We start from the raw sequence: 22,590 nt of genomic DNA, 5'->3' as shown, positions 1-22,590 counted from the left end.
GAGCTAGTGAGTACAGAAATAGGAGGATAGAGCAGATGAACGCGTGGCTGGAGAGATGATGCAGGAGAGCAGGCTTTAGATTCCTGAGGCATTGGGACCGCTTCTGGGGGAGGTGGGACCTGTACAAGCCGGACGGGTTGCACCTCAACAGAGCCGGGACCAATATCCTCGCTGGGGGTCGTTTGTAAGTGCTGTTGGGGAGAGTTTAAACTAGCTTGTCAGGGGGATGGGAACCAGAGAATAGATTCAGTAGGAAGGGAAGTAAAGCTGGAATTGGAAAGCAAGAGTGTAGAAAGTGAATTTGAAGGACCGAGCAAACAAGGGCTAGAAAAGTAGTCAACAAGGAGGTCTGGCTGTACTAAATGGTATATACTTCAATGTAAGGAGTATAGCAAATAAGGCAGATGAGCTGAGAGCACAGCTAGACACTTGGGAGTATGATATTCCAGCTACTACAGAGACATGGCTAAAAGAGGGGCAGGTATGGCAGCTCAACATTCCTGGTTATATGATTTTCAGGTGGGATAGAGAGAACATAAGAACAAGAATTAGGAACAGGAGTAGGCCATCTAGCCCCTCGAGCCTGCTCCGCCATTCAATATCATGGCTGATCTGAAAGGGGGTAAAAAGGGTGGGGGGGGTGGTCATGGTATTGATTAAAGAAACTATTACAGCTATGAGGAGGAATGATATGTTAGCGGGATCATCAGATGAGGCCATATGGGTCGAACTGAAAAACAAAAAAAAAGGGACAATCACACTGCTATAGACCTCCAAATAGTGAGAGGGAGATAGAAGAGCAAATATGTAGGCACATTTCTAAGAAGTGCAAAAACTATAGGGCAGTAATAATAAGGGATTTCAGCTATCCTAATATTAACTGGGACAAGGAGTATCGAATACAGAATTCTTAAAATGCATTAAAGAGAATTTTTTTCGCCAACATGTAGCAAGCCCAAAACGGGAGGGAGCGGTTATCAGTGGGAGAGCATTTAGGTGCTAGTTATCATAATTCAGTTAGATTTAAAGGTAGTTATGGAAAAGGGCAAGGTTAGACCAGGAATAAAAGTTCTAAATTGGGGAAAAGTCAACTTTGCTAAGCCAAGAGATGATTTAGCCAAAGTGGACTGGAAACAGCTACGTGAAGGTAAATCAGTGTCAGAGCAGTGGGAGGCCTTCAAGGAGGAGATCCGTAGGGTTTTGGCCAAATATGTGCCCTTAAAAGAAAAGGGTGGGACTAACAAATCTAGAGCTCCCTGGATGTCTAGGGACATACAGGGTAGGATAAAGAAAAAAAAGGTAAGCTTATGACGGATTCCGACGGCCAAATATTGCAGAATCTCTCGAGGAGTATAGAAAGTCCAGGGGTGAAATCAAAAAGGGATATTAGGAAGAGAGAGAGAGAGCGAGAGAGAGCGAGAGCGAGAGCGAGAGAGCGAGAGAGAGCGAGAGAGAGCGAGAGAGAGAGCGCGAGAGAGAGAGCGCGAGAGAGAGAGAGAGCGAGAGAGAGAGAGAGCGAGCACATGAAAAAAATTCTTGGCAAGTAAAACCCAAAGATGTTTTATAAATATATTAAGAGCAAGAGGATAACTAAAGAAAGGGTCACTACTATTGGAGGAGGAGAAGTATGAAATATTAGATGAAATAAACATAGGGAGAGAGAAGGTATTAAGGGGTTTAGCAGCTTTGAAAGTGGGTAAGTCCCCAGGCCCGGATGAAATGTATCCCAGGCCATTAAACGAAGCAAAAGGGAAATAGCAGAGGCTTTGACCATCATTTTCCAATCCTATCTGGCTTTAGGCATGGTGCTAGAGGACTGGAGGACTGCTAATCACGGGCCCAAATTTTCCCAGCCGCCGAGAGCGGTGCAGTTAGGGGTGGCATGCCGACTTTCCAAGCCAAGAAAAGCGCCAAAAACTTACCTTCCACTTTGGCTGCTCCCTTGTCGTCTGGATCCATTGACGTGGCGGTGTAGAGCCTGCGGGGGGCGGAGCTTCGGCCGCGCTTGCTCAGCGCGGCCGGCGGGGCTTGGGCCCAGTGTCTTGTGGAATGCCGGCAGGGGGACGCATGTCTGTTTGAGTGTGCGCGCATGCACAATGGGCGTTTCAGCGTGCGTGCATGTGCAGTGCAACAGGAAGCTTGGCAATCGGCCAATTAAAGAGAGAGCTTCCTCAGTATCATTGGTAATGGACCATATATAAAGGTAAGGTTTAAATATTGATTTGTGTGTGGTTGAGGGAGTGGAAAGGAGTGCTGGATAGGTGGAAGAAAGGTGAGGTGTGATTTTTGAACATTACCTGCGTGTAAGTCCGATACACGAATGGCGCAAGAGCGTGCAAGACGAACAAAGAATTTCCTCCATGAGGAAGTGGAGAAACTAGTGACTGTCATTGTGGAGAAATGGCTGGAGCTGGATATCAGCATGAGTGGGCTGTCAAAAGTTTCACCCAAGGAAATGAGAAGAAGATGGAACCTAGTTGCAGAAGAATACTCTGCATGGGTCAATACTGCAAGATCTGGAAGCCAGTGCAAGAAGAAATGACAGGACGTTGGTCAAGTAGTGAGCGTAAGTAATATCTTCATCTTTAAATTGAATTGCAATTGAAAATGTGACCATCTGTATTTGTCCCACCATGTCTGAAAATTAATCTTTGCAGAAGAAACTGGCTCACAACAAAAGGAGAAGACTTAGCACAGAAGGAGGTCGGCCAAATCGACTGTCACCCCTGGAACAGAGGGTTGCTGTCTTGCTGAATCGCACCGGCAGAAAAAGAATCAGCTCTGCACAAGCTGGACCCACACGCAAGGGTGAGGGTGAGTCATTAAAATGCATAGTGGCCCTTCAAATCAACCTGCTGACTGGCCTGCTACGCGCTAGACTACTCATGCCACCCATCCTGCCAACCATTTGACTGTTCTGTTGTATTTTGCAGAAGACGACAATCAACATCCTGAAGATCCACCAGAAGATCCAGATGCATGCGCTCCAGACCAAGGCAGGTGGGGGGAGGAGGGGTCAATGGAAATGTGTTCACGGGAGAATGTTGACCGCGATATGGATCAGTCCATAGTACAGTGGTGCCACTAGGCAGACCCACGGCGAGGGGAAGGAGAAACTGACCAGTCTCTCCTGAGATGCAGCCCTCAGCAGAGATTAATCAGGTTCTGTCATTGGGTGAGGAGACCAATGCCCTCGCAAGATCACTCTTGGCGGCCATCAATGGAGTGCGTGATAAGGTAGTGACACGGTCGGTTGAAATCTCAGCACTGAGACAGGAAGTGAGGGTGGGCATTTCAGAGGGTGTGCAAACGATGGCAGATGCCACGAGCTTCTGCAATTAGGGCACAAAGGCCAGATACTCAAATGCCACTCCCACTTCAATCTACGCACTAGCCACCGGCGAGACCCAAGCCGGGACCCCAACGCCCCCCACCATCACCGACCTCAGGAGGAAGTGCACTTTCCCAGAGATGTGGGTGAGGGATGGGTGTAGCCTTGTTTTGCTTTTGTTGTTGTTGTCGTTGAAGTGCACTGTAAAATATCCAATAAAAGATATTTTGCATTAAAACTGAATCATGTTCCATTAGAACCACGCAACATTTAGGGACAACTGTAAAAAGTAAAAATCCTTCACCCCTACAGTCATGGTGTCTGCCGCCCCTAGCCCTGGCAGGAGGACTAGCGTTCTGCAGTCGGCAAGGTAGGACTGCTCTATTTTCAGTAGCTGATTTATCTTTCATTTATTTTTGATGATGTTGTGCAGCTGTTGTGATAAGGTCTTTAGCCCCCCCCCCTGCCCACCACCACTCCTCCGCCATCTCTGGCTACTTGCGCTGATTTCTTAAATGTTAGGTTTTTCGGTGCCTACAAAAGTGGCCACATACACTGGCCTAAGTTAGTTTGGAGTAACTTTTCGCTGGCCAAATTTGCTTCCATGGCCAGAAGAGGCATAAGTGGCTTCTCACGCCCCCTTTTGGAGAGAACAAACAAAACTAGAAAAAAACCTAACTAACTGACTTACACTGGAGCAATGGGGAAATTTGCGATTTAAGTTACTCCAAAAAAAAGCTACTTACTCCAAAAAAACGGTGCAACTCCTGGGGAAATTTGAGCCTGCAATACCTTTGTTTAAGAAGGGAGAATGGGATAGACCGAGTAATTACAGGCCAGTCAGCCTAACCTCAGTAGTGGGAAAATTACTGGAAAAAATCCTGAAGGACAGGATAAATCTACATTTAGGAAGACACGGATCAATCAAGGACAGTCAGCCTGGATTTGTTAAGGAATGTCATGTCTGACTAACAGGATTTACAGGAGGGCGGGAATCACTACAGCCCTATAGACCATAAGTTTGGTGCCATATTGGAGGGTCTGATCGTCAAACACTTTCTTCCTCAGGTGGCCAAAGGCTGCGCTGGCGCACTGGAGGCGGTGTTGAACCTTGTTGTCGATGTCTGCCCTTGCTGATAGTAGGCCCTTGAGGTGGATGGGCCGCACTGTTCGCATGCCTGACAAGACTCCCAAAGCAAGCGCTCTACTTGGAACTCCGACACGGCAAGCGAGCCCCAAGTAGGCAGAGGAAACTTTTCAAGGACACCCTCAAAGCCTCCTTGATAAAATGCAACATCCCCACCGACACCTGGGAGTCTCTGGCCAAAGACCACCCTAAGTGGAGGAAGAGCACCTAGAGTCTTGTCGCCGAGAGCATGCAGATAACAAGCGCAGGCATCGGAAGGAGCTTGCGGCAAACCAGACTCCCAACCCACCCTTTCCTTCAACGACTGTCTGTCCCATCTGTGACAGAGACTGTAATTCCTGTATTGGACTGTTCAGTCACCCAAGAACTCACTTTTAGAGTGGAAGCAAATCTTCCTCGATTTCGAGGGACTGCCTATGATGATGATCTATATGGATTTTAGCAAAGCTTTTGATAAGGTCCCACATGGCAGACTGGTCATGAAAGTAAAAGCCCATGGGATCCAGGGCAAAGTGACAAATTGGATCCAAAATTGGCTCAGAGGCAGGAAGCAAAGGGTAATGGTGGATGGGTGCTTTTGTGACTGGAAAGATGTTTCCAGTGGGGTTCCGCAGGGTTCAGTACTCGGTCCCTTGCTTTTTGTGGTATACATCAATGATCTAGACTTGAATATAGGGAGTATGATTAAGAAGTTTGCAGATGATACAAAAATAGGCTGTGTGGTTGATAATGAAGAAGAAAGCTGCAGACTGCAGGAAAATATCAATCAACTGGTCAGGTGGGCAGAACAGTGGCAGTCGGCAGGAGCAGCGTGGCGAGGCCTATAAAAGGCCCAGCGGGTGTTCCACAGGCAGCGGCAGTCGGCGGGAGCAGCGTGGTGAGGCCCAGCTTCTACAGCTCCAGCCGGGAGAAAAAGCAGAAAAGTAGTAGAAAGGAATCAAAAGGTGACATCACAGCCAAAGGGGTAAGTGATTGGCAAGTAGTTTTTCTTTTTCTTTTTTATATCAGTAAGTAACCTGTAACAGTGTTGTCACCAATTTAAGTGTATCTAAGGGTTAAGTCATGGCAGGAGAGCTCGGTCACGTGTTATGCTCCTCCTGTACCATGTGGGAACTCAGGGACGCTTCCGGTGTCCCTGACGACTACGTGTGCGGGAAGTGTATCCACCTCCGGCTCCTGACGGACCGCGTTGCGAAATTGGAGCGGAGGGTGGATTCACTCCGGAGCATCCACGATGCTGAGAATGACGTGAGTAGCACATGTAGCGAGTTGGTCTTACCGCAGGAGAAGGGTCCACAGCCAGATAGGGAATGGAAGACCAGCAGGAAGAGCAGTGCAAGGAAGGTAGTGCAGGGGTCCCCTGGGGCATTGGAACTGGTTCTGGGAGAGGTGGGATCAGTACAAACCGGACGGGCTGCACCTGGGCAGGACCGGAACAAATGTCCTAGGGGGAGTGTTTGCTAGTGCTGTTGGGGAGGAATTAAACTAATATGGCAGGGGGATGGGAACCAATGCAGGGAAACAGAAGCAAAGGATAGAAAGGAGATGAGTAAAAGTGGAGGGCAGAGAAACCCAAGGCAAAAAACAAAAAGGGCCACTGTACCGCAAAATTCTAAAGGGTCAAAGTGTAATAAAAAGGCAAGCTGAAAGCTCAGTGCCTCAATGTGAGGAGTATTCGGAACCCAGGAGAGGGCTCTGAGCTAGTTAGAGTGGGTGAGAGTGCAGATGAACAGGACCCCAAGAAAGAATGCAAAAGGCAGGAGGCAACAGAGCAGAGTAGCACTGGGGTAAGTGTAAACCACAAGGTGATAGGAAGGGACAATATGTATGAAGATAAGGGGGCTGCAGGAAGAGTCAAAACTAAAAATCATGGTTTAAAAACTAGTATTAAAACACTCTACCTAAACGCACGCAGCATTCGAAATAAAGTAAATGAGTTGACGGCACAAATCATTACAAATGGGTATGATTTGGTGGCCATTACAGAAACGTGGTTGCAGGGTGGCCAAGACTGGGAATTAAACATACAGGGGTACCTGACAATTCGGAAGAATAGACAAGAAGGGAAAGGAGGTGGGGTAGCTCTGTTAATAAAGGATGATATCAGGGCAGTTGAGAGAGATGATATTGGCTCTAATGAACAAAATGTTGAATCATTATGGATGGAGATTAGAGATAGTAAGGGGGAAAAAAAAAAAAGTCACTGGTGGGCCTAGTTTATAGGTCCCCAAATAATAACTTCACGGTGGGGCGGACAATAATCAAGGGAATAATAGAGGCATGTGAAAAAGGAATGGCAGTAATCATGGGGGATTTTAACCTACATATCGACTGGTCAAATCAAATCGCACGGGGTAGCCTGGAGGAGGAATTCATAGAATGCATACGGGATTGCTTCTTAGAACAGTATGTTACAGAACCTACAAGGGAGCAAGCTATCTTAGATCTGGTCCTGTGTAATGAGACAGGAATAATAAACGATCTCCGAGTAAAAGATCCTCTCGGAATGAGTGATCACAGTATGGTTGAATTTGTAATACAGATTGAGAGTGAGGAAGTAGTGTCTCAAACGAGCATACAAAGGGGACTACAGTGGGATGAGGGCAGAGTTGGCTAAAGTAGACTGGGAACACAGACTAAATGGTGGCACAAGTGAGGAACAGTGGAGGACTTTTAAGGAGCTCTTTCATAGTGCGCAACAAAAATATATTCCAGTGAAAAAGGGCGGTAAGAGAAGGGATAACCAGCCGTGGATAACCAAGGAAATAAAGGAGAGTATCAAATTAAAAACCAATACGTATAAGGTGGCCAAGGTTAGTGGGAAAATAGAAGATTGGGAAAATTTTAAACGACAGCAAAGTATGACTAAGAAAGCAATAAAGAAAGGAAAGATAGATTACGAAAGTAAACTTGCGCAAAACATAAAAACAGATAGTAAAAGCTTTTACAGATATATAAAAAGGAAAAGAGTGACGAAAGTAAATGTTGGTCCTTTAGAAGATGAAAAGGGGGATTTAGTAATGGGAAATGTGGAAATGGCTGAGACCTTAAACAATTATTTTGCTTCAGTCTTCACAGTGGAAGACACAAAAACCATGCCAAAAATTGCTGGTCACAGGAATGTGGGAAGGGAGGACCTGGAGACAATCACTATCACTAGGGGGGTAGTGCTGGACAGGCTAATGGGACTCAAGGTAGACAAGTTCCCTGGTCCTGATGAAATGCATCCCAGGGTATTAAAAGAGATGGCGGAAGTTATAGCAGATGCATTGGTTATAATCTACCAAAATTCTCTGGACTCTGGGGAGGTACCAGCGGATTGGAAAGCAGCTAATGTAACGCCTCTGTTTAAAAAAGGGGGCAGACAAAGGCAGGTAACTATAGGCCGGTTAGTTTAACATCTATAGTGGGGAAAATGCTTGAAGCTATCATTAAGGAAGAAATAGCGGGACATCTAGATAGGAATAGTGCAATCAAGCAGACGCAACATGGATTCATGAAGGGGAAATCATGTTTAACTAATTTACTGGAATTCTTTGAAGATATAACGAGCATGGTGGATAGAGGTGTACCGATAGATGTGGTGTATTTAGATTTCCAAAAGGCATTCGATAAGGTGCCACACAAAAGGTTACTGCAGAAGATAAAGATACGCGGAGTCAGCGGAAATGTATTAGCATGGATAGAGAATTGGCTGGCTAACAGAAAGCAGAGAGTTGGGATAAATGGGTCCTTTTCAGGTTGGAAATCGGTGGTTAGTGGTGTGTCACAGGGATCGGTGTCGAGACCACAACTGTTTACAATATACATAGATGACCAGGAGGAGGGGAAAGAGTGTAGTGTAACAAAATTTGCAGATGACAAAGATTAGTGGGAAAGCAGGTTGTGTAGAGGGCACAGAGAGGCTGCAAAGAGATTTAGATAGGTTAAGCAAATGGGCTAAGGTTTGGCAGATGGAATACAATGTAGGAAAATGTGAGGTCATCCACCTTGGAAAAAAAACAGTAAAAGAGAATATTATTTGAATGGGGAGAAATTACAACATGCTGCGGTGCAGAGGGACCTGGGGGTCCTTGTGCATGAATCCCAAAAAGTTAGTCTGCAGGTACAGCAGGTAATCAGGAAGGCGAATGGAATGTTGGCCTTCATTGCGAGAGGGATGGAGTACAAAAGCAGGGAGGTCCTGCTGCAACTGTACAGTATATTGGTGAGGCCGCACCTGGTGTACTGCGTGCAGTTTTGGTCACCTTACTTAAGGAAGGATATATTAGCTTTAGAGGGGGTACAGAGATGATTCACGAGGCTGATTCCGGAGATGAGGGGGTTACCTTATGATGATAGATTGAGTAGACTGGGTCTTTACTCGTTGGAGTTCAGAAGGATGAGGGGTGATCTTATAGAAACATTTAAAATAATGAAAGGGATAGACAAGACAGAGGCAGAGAGGTTGTTTCCACTGGTCGGGGAGACGAGAACTAGGGGGCACAGCCTCAAAATACGGGGGAGCCAATTTAAAACCGAGTTGAGAAAGAAATTTCTTCTCCCAGAGGGTTGTGAATCTGTGGAATTTTCTGCCCAGGGAAGCAGTTGAGGCTAGCTCATTATCTATGATTTGAATACATTCAGATACATTTTTAACCAATAAAAGGGAATTAAGGGGTATGGGGAGTGGGCGGGTAAGTGGAGCTGAGTCCACGGCCAGATCAGCCATGATCTTTTTGAATGGCGGAGCAGCCTTGAGGGGCTAGATGGCCTACTCCTGTTCCTAATTCTTATGTTCTTATGTAAATGGAATTTAATCCAGAGAAGTGTGAGATAATGCATTTGGGGAGGGCTAACAAGGAAAGGAAACACACATTAAATGGTAGGACACTGAGAAATGTAGAGGAACAAAGGGACCTGGGAGTGCATGTCCACAGATCCCTAAAGGTAGCAAGCCAGGTAGAGAAGGTGGTTAAGGCAGCATACAGAATGCTTGCCTTTATTAGCCGAGGCATAGAATATGAGGTGAGTTATGCTTGAACTGTATAAAACACTGGTTAGGCCACAGCTGGAGTACTGCGTGCAGTTCTGGTCACCGCATTACAGGAAGAATGTGACTGCACTGGAGAAGGTACAGAGAACATTTACGAGGATGTTGCCGGGAGTGGAGAATCTTAGCTATGAGGACAGATTGGATAGGCTGGGTTTGTTTTCGTTGGAACAGAAGAGGCTGAGGGGAGACCTCATTGAGGTGTATACTGCAAGATCCTACAAATCCCCTGGGAGGACAGATGCACCAACATTAGCGTCCTTGACCAGGCCAACATCCCTAGCATTGAAGCACTGACCACACTTGATCAGCTCCGCTGGGCAGGCCACATTGTTTGCATGCCGGACACGAGACTCCCAAAGCAAGCGTTCTACTCGGAACTCCTTCACGGCAAACGAGCCAAAGGTGGGCAGAGGAAACGTTACAGGGACACCCTCAAAGCCTCCCTGAAAAAGTGCAGCATCCCCACTGACACCTGGGAGTCCCTGGCCAAAGATCGCCCTAAGTGGAGGAAGTGCATCCGGGAGGGCGCCAAGCACCTCGAGTCTCATCGCCGAGAGCATGCAGAAACCAAGCGCAGGCAGCGGAAAGAGCATGCGGCAAACCTGTCCCACCCACCCTTTCCCTCAACGACTATTTGTCCCACCTGTGACAGGGACTGTAGTTCTCGTATTGGACTGTTCCGCCACCTAAGGACTCATTTTAAGAGTGGAAGCAAGTCTTCCTTGATTCCGAGGGACTGCCTATGTTGATGAGGTATACAATTATGAGGGGCCTAGATATAGTAGATAAAAAGGGCCTATTTCCCTTCACAGAGGGGTCAACAAACAGGAGGCATAACTTTAAAGTAATTGGTAGAAGGTTTAGAGGGGATTGGAGGGGAAATTTCTTCATGCAGAGGGTTGTGGGAGTCTGGAACTCACTGATTGAAAGGGTGTTAGAGGCAGAAACCCTCACCACATTTAAAAAGTACTTGGATGTGCACCTGAAGTGCTGTAACCAGCAGGGTTACGGACCTAGAGCTGGAAAGTGGGATTAGGCTGGATAGCCTTTTGTTGGCCTGGGTGGATACGATGGCCGAAATGGCCTCCTTCTGTGCTGTAAACTTCTGTAATTCTATGACCAGAAACCACGGAGGAGGGAATGTAGGCCTGGAGTGGGAGATAGACAACAAAAAGGAAAGGTTGATGGAAAGGAAAGACAATCGAAGTTCTGTAAACTCTCAAAGGCAATTAGAAGATTAAATGATGGAACTGGTTATAACAAATTCAATTCTTGGCCCGCACAGGAGGAAATGTTAACCTGAATAGACTGCCAATTAACAGTGGTCGAAAAATGCGAGAACAAAGAGATTTCTGATTTAACTGGAGCACAGTCCTGCAGGCTTGGACTGAAGATAAAAAAGGAAATGAAAAGTGGTATTGTACACCAACCTAAATGATTTTTTCCCCTCCATGTTTCTTTACCAGCTTTTAACCAATTCATTACCACATCACATGATGCCGACCATTACTGGAGCCCATAATTGACCAGAATCTATGGCAATTTCAGATTTGAAACAGCTGATGGAAATTATAGCTTTCAGTTGGGTGTGTGTGTGTGTGTATTTTTTTTAAACCCTTGGAGCCTTAATTATCAACTTAAAGAAAAAACAGACAAATGTATCTTCAAAGACTGGATTAATTCCACAGCAAGCCCCTTTGTGGGATATAGTTTGTTTGATTGGGCTCATTAAAAATGTTTTATTATTTTGATTATTCATACATCAGGTTTTCAATAGATCATAGAAGAAGGTGGCCAAAAGTAAACAAATTGAAATGTGGCCAGAATTTGGGCCAGATTAGACTTCCATTAGGGCTTGATTATACTTCAGAAACTATGAATATTCATCTTAAATTGAAAAGACTGAAAATGGCAGAGCTCAGTACAGCTGAACTTCCCATTTCCTATTCTTGTACGCCCCCTGCTGCAATCTTGATTACACTACATCAAAGCGTCCAAAATACTTTCTTTTACAAAATAGATAAATAATGCAGTTATTTAATTTAGCCTACACCCTCTTGTACAAGAAAATAATCATTGGTAAAAGCCAAAAAATTCATCCGCAAGATTTTTTTGTGTCATTATTTTTCTTCTTTATTTCCCCAATTCCAACTTGCACCATTAACAAATAGAAGAGGGGAACTTGTTCCTGGGCCTCCGCCAATGCTATTCTATAGCCGGTCATTCTATGACACAGGCAGCTAGAAGTCAACATACAATGTATTCAAAATTAAACAGGTAAGTGAATTATATTCAGTCCATGAGAGTGTTTACTTACAGTAATTTACAAACTTTACTATACTTCATCACACATATCCAAAATAATGGCTCCCCTGGATTCTCTCAACATAGGTGAATCTCAAGGTGGATGCTCACTTCTTCCTTGTTGAAACACTACCACCACCACCATCATAGGCAGTCCCTCAGAATCGAGGCAGACTTACTTCCACACCAAAAGTGAGTTCTCAGGTGACTGAACAGTCCAATACGGGAATTACAGTCGCTGTCGCAGGTGGGACAGACAGGCGTTGAAGGAAAGGGTGGATGGGGAGTCTGGTTTGCTGCACGCTCCGTCCGTTGCCTGCGCTTGTTTTCTGCAAGCTCTCGGCAACAAGACTTAAGAGGTGCTCAGCGCCCTCCCGGAAGCTCTTCCTCCACTTAGGGTGCTCTTTGGCCAGGGACTCCCAGGTGTCGGTGGAGATGTTGCACTTTATCAAGGGGGATCTGAGAGTGTCCTTAAAACGTTTCCTCTGCCCACCTGGGGCTCGCTTGCCGTGTAGGAGTTCCGAGTAGAGCGCTTGCTTTGGGAGTCTCATGCCGGGCATGCAGATGATGTGGCCCGCCCAACAGAGATGGTCAAGTGTGGTCAGTGCTTCAATGCTGGGGATGTTGGCCTGATCGGGAACACTGTCGTTGGCGCGTCTATCCTCCCAGTGGATTTGCAGGATCTTGCGGAGGCAGCGTTGGTGATACTTCTCCAGCGCTTTGAGGTGTCTACTGTAGATGGTCCATGGCCTCACAAAGGCCTTTGACCCGGTCAACCGTGAGGGACTATGGAGCCTCAGTTTTAGCTGCCCCCAAAAGTTTGTCACCATCCTCCGCCTGCTTCATGATAACATGCAAGCCGAGATCCTGACCAACCGATCTACCAGAGACCCAATCCACGTCCGGACTGGGGTCAAGCATGATTGCATCATCGCGGCGACGCTCTTCCTCGCTGCAATGCTCCATCTCACGCTCAACAAGCTCCCCGCTGGAGTGAAACTAAACCATAGCACTAGTGGGAACCTGTTCAACCTTCATTGGCTCCAGGCTACATCCAAGGTCGTCCCATCCTCTGGCCTAAACATAATCAATCAGCAAACCCCAAATGCAGGCCGCGGCTTTGGCATAAACTGTGATCACCGTTACCAGTCTAGACAGGTTTGCGCTAGTAAGTGAATACATACCTCATCCATTCTCAACACGTTCGTTATTTTTCATCTAGATTTAATAATCCTGCACTACTTAACCCAACTTTGAAAAGGGGATAAAGCGAAGAACCAAAAATTATCCGACACAAACTAGAAAAGAATTGGATTGGGAGGAGTTTATTTGCAAACACACTTTGAGCAATCTTCTCCAACCTTCAACCGCTTCACCAGCAACACCCTGTGGGGGGGGGGGGGGAGGGGGGGGGGGGAGAGGGGAGGAGTCACCATTGACTAGAGGCTTAACATAGAAAATCAGTGCAGGAGTAGGCCATTCGGCCCTTCGAGACTGCACCACCATTCAATAAGATCATGGCTGATCAGTCACCTCAGTACCGCGTTCCTGCTTTCTCTCCATACCCCTTGATTCCTTGAGCCATAAGGGCCATATCTAACTCCCTCCTGAATATATCCAATGAACTGGCATCAGCAACTCTCTGCGGTAGAGAATTCCACAGGCTAACAACGCTCCGAGTGAAGAAGTTTCTCCTCATCTCAGTCCCAAATGGCTTACCCCTTATCCTTAGACTGTGTCCCCTGGTTCATTCTGGACAGCCCCCCCTCATGAGGAACATTCTTCCTGCATCTAACCTGTCCCGTCCCATCAGAATTTTATATGTTTCTATGAGATCCCCTCTCATCCTTCTAAACTCCAGGTGAATACAGGCCCAGTCAATCCAGTCTCTCCGCCATATCGGGAATCAGTCTAGTGAACCTTCGCTGCACTCCCTCAATAGCAAGAACATCCTTCCTCAGATTAGGAGACCAAAACTGAACACAATATTCCAGGTGAGGCCTCACCAAGGCCCTGTACAACTGCAGTAAAACCTCCCTGCTCCTATACTCGAATCCCCTAGCTATGAAGGCCAACATACCATTTGCCTTCTTTACCGCCTGCTGTACCTGCATGCCATCTTTCAATGACTGATGTACCATGACACCCAGGTCTCGTTGCATCTCCTCTTTTCCTAACCTAGACAAGTCACATCAATATGGCTATAAGAGCAAGACAGATATTGGGTACTCTGACGAGTGGCTCACTTCCTAACCGCTCAAAGCCTCGGCAACATCTAAAAAGGAACAGGTCAGAATACGATGGAATACTCACCACCAGTCGCTGCAATACTACAGAAGCTCAACCGAATCCAAGACAAAGCAGTTGACTTGATCAGCGCCCGTTATTGGGCTCAATATTCACCCCTCCGCCATCAGTGCAATGTGGCTACAGCATAGCCTGGATCTACAGAATACACTACAGCAACTCCAAATTAACTTTGACTGCACGTCCCATGCTCACGACTTCCATCAACAAAGGATAAGAGTAACAAGCTCATGCTAACTTCACTTCCTCAACAGTCCTCTCCAATCATTACACCATCATGTCTTGGAACATGTATTACCTTTCCTTCAGCGACCCTTGGTAAAACTCCTGAAATTTTCTACCCAATACAAAGGCTACAAGATACGCTCAAGGTCAAAGGAAACTGGTTCACCTAGGAGAGTAAACCAAGAGATGGAAGACAAAAAGAAATGAGAGTAGAGTCAAACGTAACAGGGTCTTCACACCTGTATTAAGCTTCTAAATGTAACATGATCGTCCCAAACTGCCACAGGTGACATCTAGGATAAGTCTGCCTGCAGTAAAACGATCGGATGACGTGACTGATGCAATATTCGACAGGGGAAGCACATTCGCAACTCTCAATGGAAAGGAGATACCAACTGGCACAGAACCTTACCACCTGACAGGCTTCCCAATAGTCTAGGTCATTATAGTTAGTGTCTATGGGGCTTGATTCATTGGCCATCAGGCCCCACAGGTCACCCAAACACATGCATGACAAGGAAGTATCACCACTCCATAAATGCTTAGGTAGGTTAAGACCACAGAAGTATGATCCTGCATGTTAAAAGGAGAACCCACAATGCTTTTATTATTCTTCAGTAGTCCAGGGTCCTTGCAGTGGTTGTAAGTCCAGAGAGAAAGGTGGTGGCTCATGAGAGGTCGAGACCACCCTTTGTAGCTATGGCCAATACTCCAATTAGAGACCCCCATATAGCAGCAGAGCACAAAACAAATGAGGCTCGTACGATAATCTGGAGATGCTGTCGAGAAAACCACAGGGATGCTGAAGCGAGATTCTGTTGGTTGGACCAGATAGGTGCGGTTCTGTAGTACAAAGTATTCAAAATTATCACTATACTGTTGCATCCAAAAAATGGGCAGCAAGACAAGAAAGGGAGGCCCGAAGAAGAAGAGGAGGAGTGCAAGATGGTGCAGGAGATTTGAACGAAGGTTGGTGATTGTGAACTACTTCCAATAATAAATGTATCCTGTCACGGACCAACTTTGTTTTTATAATGATGAAAACAGATTGATCCCCCTTCCCCAGGGGATGGCACACAGTGCATATACTGCAGCCAAATTGTCATTTTTCAGCCCCTTCCCAGCACTCATTACCTTCCACAGTTCGACCAATAAAATATCTATGCTAAGAAAAAAACACTATTTATTTAGTGCTACTTACAGAAAACATACGCTGCAAGGCCCGTGTCTCCACCTCGTGATACTATTGGTGTGCTTGCCCTGCTATTTAACCTAGGGCTCTGTCCAGGTGCTGAGTAGAAGGAGCAAGTGTGATGGTAGGTGCTGTTGGATACTGCAATAGTGTTGCAATGGTCAGGTCCTTGAACCCGAATGGAAGAAAGCACAGGCACCCTAAGCTAGTGCCTCATACATGACCCTTTTCCGGTTATCCCTCATTGCTGGACACCTCAATGGGACGGCCAGCAATATCCAGATTGCAGTCCTTAGGGAGTCTCCAGCGGCTGAATCGCACCATCACTATTCGTTTCAAATTGCCAATCTGGGACCTTAACCTACACTGAACACCCCAAATATACAATGCAGCCTATATTTATCTAGTCACTGCATAATGAGGTGAAAACCTTCTGATGACAACATTTAAAATAACACAATCTCCTTGTTGTGCATGTAGAATCTTACTTTAAAAAGAAAATCTCGCCTTCTCTTCTCCTGAAGGTTATGCTCCCATGGAAACTAGAATCTATCTGGTACCTGATCCAAATGTCCATTCTTGATTTATGATCAATGGGAACATCACAATCACGCCTGGTCCATCCTCATCTCATATCCACGTTACAGTTATGTTTCTGCCTTGACTACAGTTTCCAGAAGCAGATCCAAGTCTCGTATAAGCTAAAAGTCACATATTTATTCTCTGCCAGGTGTAGGTTAGTATTGCTCAGAGCTAACAATTAACCCGAAATCACAGTAAATTATTGAGATGCCCACAATATTCTCCATTAAACTCAAAGCAGGAAACCACCACTACTAAAGGGTACAGGCTAAAGCCACTTATCCGGACTTATTTAAAAAGAAACAGAGAGGCAATAATATTGGCAATGTACCAACAACAAAATCAACCATGGCCTAAAAGAGCCAAGTGTCTGTAATTTTTAAAGATCCTCTCAGTAAATTCTTAATGGAAAGTAGATTTTTATGAATTAGCACCCCCTAGCAGAGAGCTTTGTGCAATGTGACGAGATAGAGACTTTAAGTGAAGTCAGCATATGCTGCACAATTTTCCACCTATTAAAATTAATGTGCAAGTTCTAGCCCAGAGTGTCTTATGGTACATATGCACAACTTCTTATAGAATTCCTATAGACCTGTGCAAGGATTAAAGCTAAATGAATAGAAGAGTTCCTAGATTATTTTCATTTCATATAGAGGCAGTCTCTTAAAAGATTGACAAACAGTATTGCACAGACACACATCACAGGAAGCAATGAGTTAATAGCTTAGGAAAATTAGTCCTTCTTCCAATGGAGTGCCAGTATGAAGGGCTTTCATTTTGTTGGCAAGCACAAGGGCCAGAAAGGGCAACGAAGCCTTGGATGGGAGAAGGCGATTGCGGGAGCAAGATGCAAGTCTCATGGAAGAGATGAACCTAGTATCAAATTTTGCCAGAGAATGCTAAAACGGGCATAAAAATTTATACAAGACATTAGCTACTTTAAAGTTGGAGTATTGCATGCAGTTCTCAGCACTTCATTATAGCAAGAATGTTAAGAGCTATGGAAAACAGGATAGCTTAATTGGAATGACACCAGGATGAGAGGTTATATCTAATGAAGATCTGAAAATAATATCCACACACTCCTCTCCCCAGGAGAGAGAAAATTAATGGGGTGGATGGATATTAATCCAAGAGGTTTTTTTAAAAATAGAGTATGGATAAAGCTTTGAGAAGGTAAATGGTATAACATTGTTTCTACTGATTTGCAAATTGGAAACAAGGTGGTGTAGATTAAGAACAGCGAGAAGCCAAAAATATAATAATGATTAGTCAGCATGGATTTCAAAATGGAAAGTCTTGCTTGACCAACCTCATTGAATTTTTTGAAGAGGTAACAGAGAGAGTGGACAAGGGTAATGCAGTAAATGTAATTTACTACATTTTCAAAAGACCTTCGATAAGGTATCCCGTAATAGACTGATGAACAAGGTCAGAGAATGCAGAGTCAGGGGACAAGTAGCAGAATGGATGGTCAGCTGGCTTCAAGACAGAAAGCAGAGAGAGTAGGGGTAAAAGGCAGCTATTCACTGTGGCAGAAGTGGGTAGTGTTGTTCCACAAGGATCAGTGCTGGGGCTGCTGTTCACAATTTATATTAATGATTTAGACTGCAATCAAAAACACATTTCTAGATTTGCGGATGACACCAAATTGGGAGCGAGAGTCAATACTGAGGGGAACTGTAACAAATTACAGGAGGACATTAATAAAATTGTAGAATGGGCAAATGAAGTTCAACACATGTAAATGTGAGGTATTACATTTTGGTAGGAAGAATATTACTTGGAGGGTGCGAGTCCAGGTGGGGTAGAGGAATAAAGGGATCAGTGTACAAATACACAAATCACTAAAAGTTGCAACACAGGTTAGCAAGGCCATAATAAAGCAAAGCAAGCACTAGGATTGCTTTCGCAGAAGTGACTATTAGGGCAGGGTTAAAACCTATTAAAAAAAGGGAACTGGCTGAGTGTTTGAAAGAATAAAGGATATAGGGGAAGGGCAGGAAAATAGGATTCAAGTAGCAGAATTCACTTAAAGAGCCAAGTATACACACACACACACACAAAGCATCAAATGGCCTTCTGTGATGGCTCAAACTGCTCAATTAAATAATCAACAAAATGGTACTTCAACAAAACTGCACTTGGGAGCATTCAAACACACAAAATGACACTGAATAGTTTAAAGGAAGGCTGGTTGTAATCCCGTTCAGTGCTTCATACCCTCCATTGATTGGCTGGTGGCTACCACTCCCTTCTCTGGCTCCGTCCTGAGAGACATGTTTGTGCCAGGACTGGGACTGGGCTCATGGTAAGACAATACCTCAGATGGGGAAGGTGCGACACCAGTCTCCAGAGAAAATGACTTTATCTGATGCCTCTGTCTGGAGAGGAAACAAAAGTTTGATTGAAATCAATTGTTCTGGACTTTTTCTAAACAAATTAGCAGAACAATTACGTCTTAATTTAGTTACCAGACTGTGAAATGCAGTTCAGCAAATATAAACACGATTCCAATCACAGCTTTACTCAAAAAGGTCCAAATGACAAGATTAAAGTTGCTATCTTTCAGGAGTTCATGCATGCAAGAGATAGACAGTAACAGAGCAGAGCTCTTGGGCAACGAGCTCACAGCTCCAGCTGTGCAAGGATGAGCCGGAGAGCCTTCTCACAATTTTGGTACCAAACCAATTTTTTCTTTAAAAAAAAGATACCTATATTCAATTAGAGTTTATTTAAGGAATATAATCAAGCATGATATGCGCTTCTACTAACTTATTTCATTCTACTGTGCACATTTGAAAATGATGTCTTGAGGGAGATTAATTTATGATTTTCAAATATATGCAGGTTGTGTACTTAAAATTCTAGAGATCGGAAGCAAAACTTCTAGTTTTAAACTAAGCAAATTTAAATTTAAAAAATGACTAATTAATTTATGAGTATATCCCCTTATGGTGTTGTAAGAGGGTGGAGGATAATCAGACCAAGGCACACAGACAATTCGGTACCTATTTTAAAGTCATACATTCTGTTCTTAGTTTTTTATTTCCATTATAAATTCCCATGTTTAAGTTTATGATGGAAGCTGCTTCCGTAAACTTTCATGCTGATATTAAATTATCCGGTCTTCAAATGAAAGCTGCTGTAAATTAAAAGAGCAAGTTCACTGGTGAGCCCCCGACAGGGTCAAGATACAGATCTGCCATCATTTAATTGAATGGCGGAACAAGCTCGAGGGTTGTAATGGACTTCTCCTATTCCTACTGTAGTCCGATCAAATCTTTGCATGAGTTTGCGTTAGGAGTTTTACTGAGCAGCAGCGAGTATAAAGGTCGTTGGAAAGCTGCTACAAATTTGCCTAGAGTGAGCCACAGTGGAATCTCAATGATCTATCTATCACAATGCAGAGAATAATATAAATTGTTAGCTCGAGTCCCCAAAATAACACAGCAGATTGCTGGTCTGAATTTGATAAGCAGTTCCAATTCCCATAGATTTCCCATTATGCACATATTTCGAGAACGCAGACAGAACACTGCAAATAATTGAGGGTGCATTATATACTGAAGCATGCCAGAAGACTGTCAGGGATGGGTGGACTCGCACATATACAGAAAAACATTTGAGATGGGGTCTGTATGGATGTACAACCAAGTTACTAGATAATGATCAAATTGGAATTCTTACAATTTTTCCCTTCCTTGGCCCAGGGGTGCTGACGTCAATTCTAGTGCACTTAACACCCTGACGAAAATCAGCTAATTCAGCCCACACAAGAATGGATTTTGGGACCGAGCAGTGCTGGGAAAGTGGTGTTCCTGGCATTTGGGAGCTTTGTTGGTGTCCTGGGGTTTGGTAGCACCGGGAGTGGGCAATTGAATGTGGGGTCCAGTTCACAGGGGGAATTCCCAGAATATGGCACCATGGCAGGGTGCGGAGAAATTCTAGGATCTGGCAAGACTGGGATGGGTGGACCAGAGGTCTGACAGCCAGCACTAGAAAGGATTTCATCTTCCAGAATCTACAGTTTATGAGACCAGGATCTAGCCCAGGTCTGGCCTGTTCACACTGTTCCCTGGTCACAAGCTCGTTTTCAGCATTTAACATATTTTAAAACACAGTACTAGCCTGCTGAAAACTAGCCTGGTTGGTGCTAGGCATAGACACTGTCTAATGACCAGTAACAGGCTCCAGGCAATTCTCATGGCTCAGGACAAAGTCATAGCAGGTTGGCATGAGTTACAACAGGCAAGGACAATTTGAGCTGGTTGGAAATGACTCAGGCTGTCAAACAGACTGCAGCTGGGTGGATCACCTAATCCTTAGAGCCAGACCAGACACACAAATCTCAGCCTCAGTCAAACTCCAGCCCTCAGCCCCTGACAGAGGTTACATTTCAGGGGACAACACTCAACAGATGCATTTCCAACAAGTTAGACAATCAGATGAATAGGTTGACATTTTTGCAAATTCTTTATGTGGTTTTAAATTGTATTTTGCGTGCAGTCAGCAGGCTAAGGGAACAAAATAGCAACAGGAACAAATGGCTCAATTTGTGTTTTTTCCCCCTCTCTAATCGCTGCTTAAAGTGTAGTTCTGATTTGTTGCTCTTTAAGAAATACAAAATTTGAGGCAAAGCATAATTCTATTGTAATATTTTTAATGCAGAATCCTAGAACATTAAAGTTCCACTAAGTCTGCACTGGTGTTTTTCTCCACTTAAACCAGTCTAATCCCATTTTCGTGCTTACACTATAGTGGGAATTTGAGGGGAATTATTTTCACCCAGAGGGTGGTGAGGGTCTGAATGGGTGGTAGAGGCAGAAACCCTCATTCCATTTAAAAAGTACCTCGATAGATGTGCACTTGAAGTGCCGTAACCTACAAGGCTACGGACCAAGAGCTGGAAAGTGAGATTAGGCTGGATAGCTCTTTATCGGCACGAACACAGTGGGCTGAAATGGCCTCCTTCCGTGCTGTAAATTTCTATGGGCTAGACTTTTGGCACTTGATCGCCCATCTAAGTAGGCTATTGCCCATTTTTGCTGAACAGTGAAAAGTAGGGCTGAATGATTCTATGGCTATACCTTTAACATTGCTCTTTTTCAAACCACTATACAGTCACCATAACTAATACATTGTACAACAACCCTACTGTAAAACAGCATATCCTCTGATTGGCCATAAGCAACACTACCGAAGGTGATAGATGCAAACAGAAAGAAACCCAATTATTTCCATGTTGAGGTGAATTACAAGTAGGAAAGTTTGCAGATTGGCTTGGAATATGTAATTTGCAAATACCTGGCAATCAGAAACTTCAACTGGAAGCACACTCTAACTGGCCTCAGGCCTCATGCCCAGGGCACCAACCAAGACTCGTTATAAATGCAAAAAAGCTGGATCATGAGAGTAGTATGCTGTGATATGATCTGCTTTATTAGTAACATAGTGTGTAAACATTCTACAGGCCTATTCCTTCATGCATTATGTTTTAATAACACTGGGATACAGAAGGCAGCAGGGCATCGAATTATTAATCCAGTTTTGATCACATAATCCAGATTTCAGACTAAAGATGAGCAATATAAATATAGCATGAATCGAATTTTTGCACTATAATAATTACAAATTCTGTGCTACATTACGTCCTATTTTCGCGGGCTTATTTGTCCTGTAATTAAGGTAAAGAGGCTTTATGGATCAAAGACTATTCTGAAGTTTAGCATCCCAGATCTAAAATCAAATACTCATCAGGTGAAAGGCAGTTGAGGGTTTCTTCCAAAATGTTTACTGAGACCCTGACTAAATCTCCCAAACACTTCCCGGAATTACATCCACATGATAGTCAAGGAACATCCCAGGGTTATTCCAAATCCCAGTGTATCCAAATGAAGGAATTCCTTCGATCCTAAAAGCATTTAGTGATTTGAAACATAAACCCGGAAACGTGAAATGCCCTCGGTGCGCGGGAAAGCTTTGATCAGTTTCACTGGAATTGTAAACAAGGCAGGTCCGGGGCTGCGCTCCCTCGAAATAAAAAGGGGCAAAACTCACATCCGACCGTAAAATCACCGCTACAACCTTTAGGCGCCGGGAACAGGACACTCACCGTCAATCCCGGGAGGAATTCCGGCACCAGGCTGCGCACTGCTGGAGAAGGAAGGATACTATCACTGGCTGACGTTCGCAACACAACCCGGCTACAATGTAGCCATTTTAAAACATGGTCTCAAACATCGCGAGACTCGCAGATCCAGGTGGGGCAAGCAGACAGTTTAAAGGGCTCCTGTAATCCGCACACAATGCAATCCGCACGCGATGTAATCCCCACACAATGCAAAGCATGCAATCTGCACACAATGTAATGCATGCAATCTGAACCCCCCCCCCCCCCCCACACACACACAATGCATACAATTCGCACACAACATAATGTATGCAATCCGCATAATGTAATGCAT

General features: G+C 44.7%; 1 protein-coding gene across 2 annotated transcripts in view; it reads right to left on the bottom strand.

Annotated features, from left to right (window-relative positions):
* Positions 1-22,357, bottom strand: part of LOC139228628 (zinc finger protein 414-like) — a 42,028-nt gene extending 19,671 nt beyond the window's left edge. Inside the window, exons 1-2 of one of the 2 annotated variants that reach the window (XM_070859821.1) lie at positions 22,239-22,357; positions 18,347-18,507 (exon numbers count right to left, since the gene is read on the bottom strand). In XM_070859821.1, coding sequence (XP_070715922.1) covers positions 18,347-18,404 — 58 coding nt within the window. In that variant the 5' untranslated portion in view covers positions 18,405-18,507; positions 22,239-22,357. The remainder of the gene's footprint in view (positions 1-18,346; positions 18,508-22,238) is intronic. The other variant, XM_070859820.1, reaches the window with a different exon arrangement.
* Positions 22,358-22,590: the final 233 nt, after the last annotated feature.

Source organism: Pristiophorus japonicus, chromosome 18 (genome assembly GCF_044704955.1).
Source record: "Pristiophorus japonicus isolate sPriJap1 chromosome 18, sPriJap1.hap1, whole genome shotgun sequence".
In the NCBI taxonomy this organism is placed as follows: Eukaryota; Metazoa; Chordata; class Chondrichthyes; family Pristiophoridae; genus Pristiophorus; species Pristiophorus japonicus.
The sequence above is the reverse complement of the archived record's forward strand: the minus strand, read 5'-3'. Positions and strand labels throughout refer to the sequence as shown.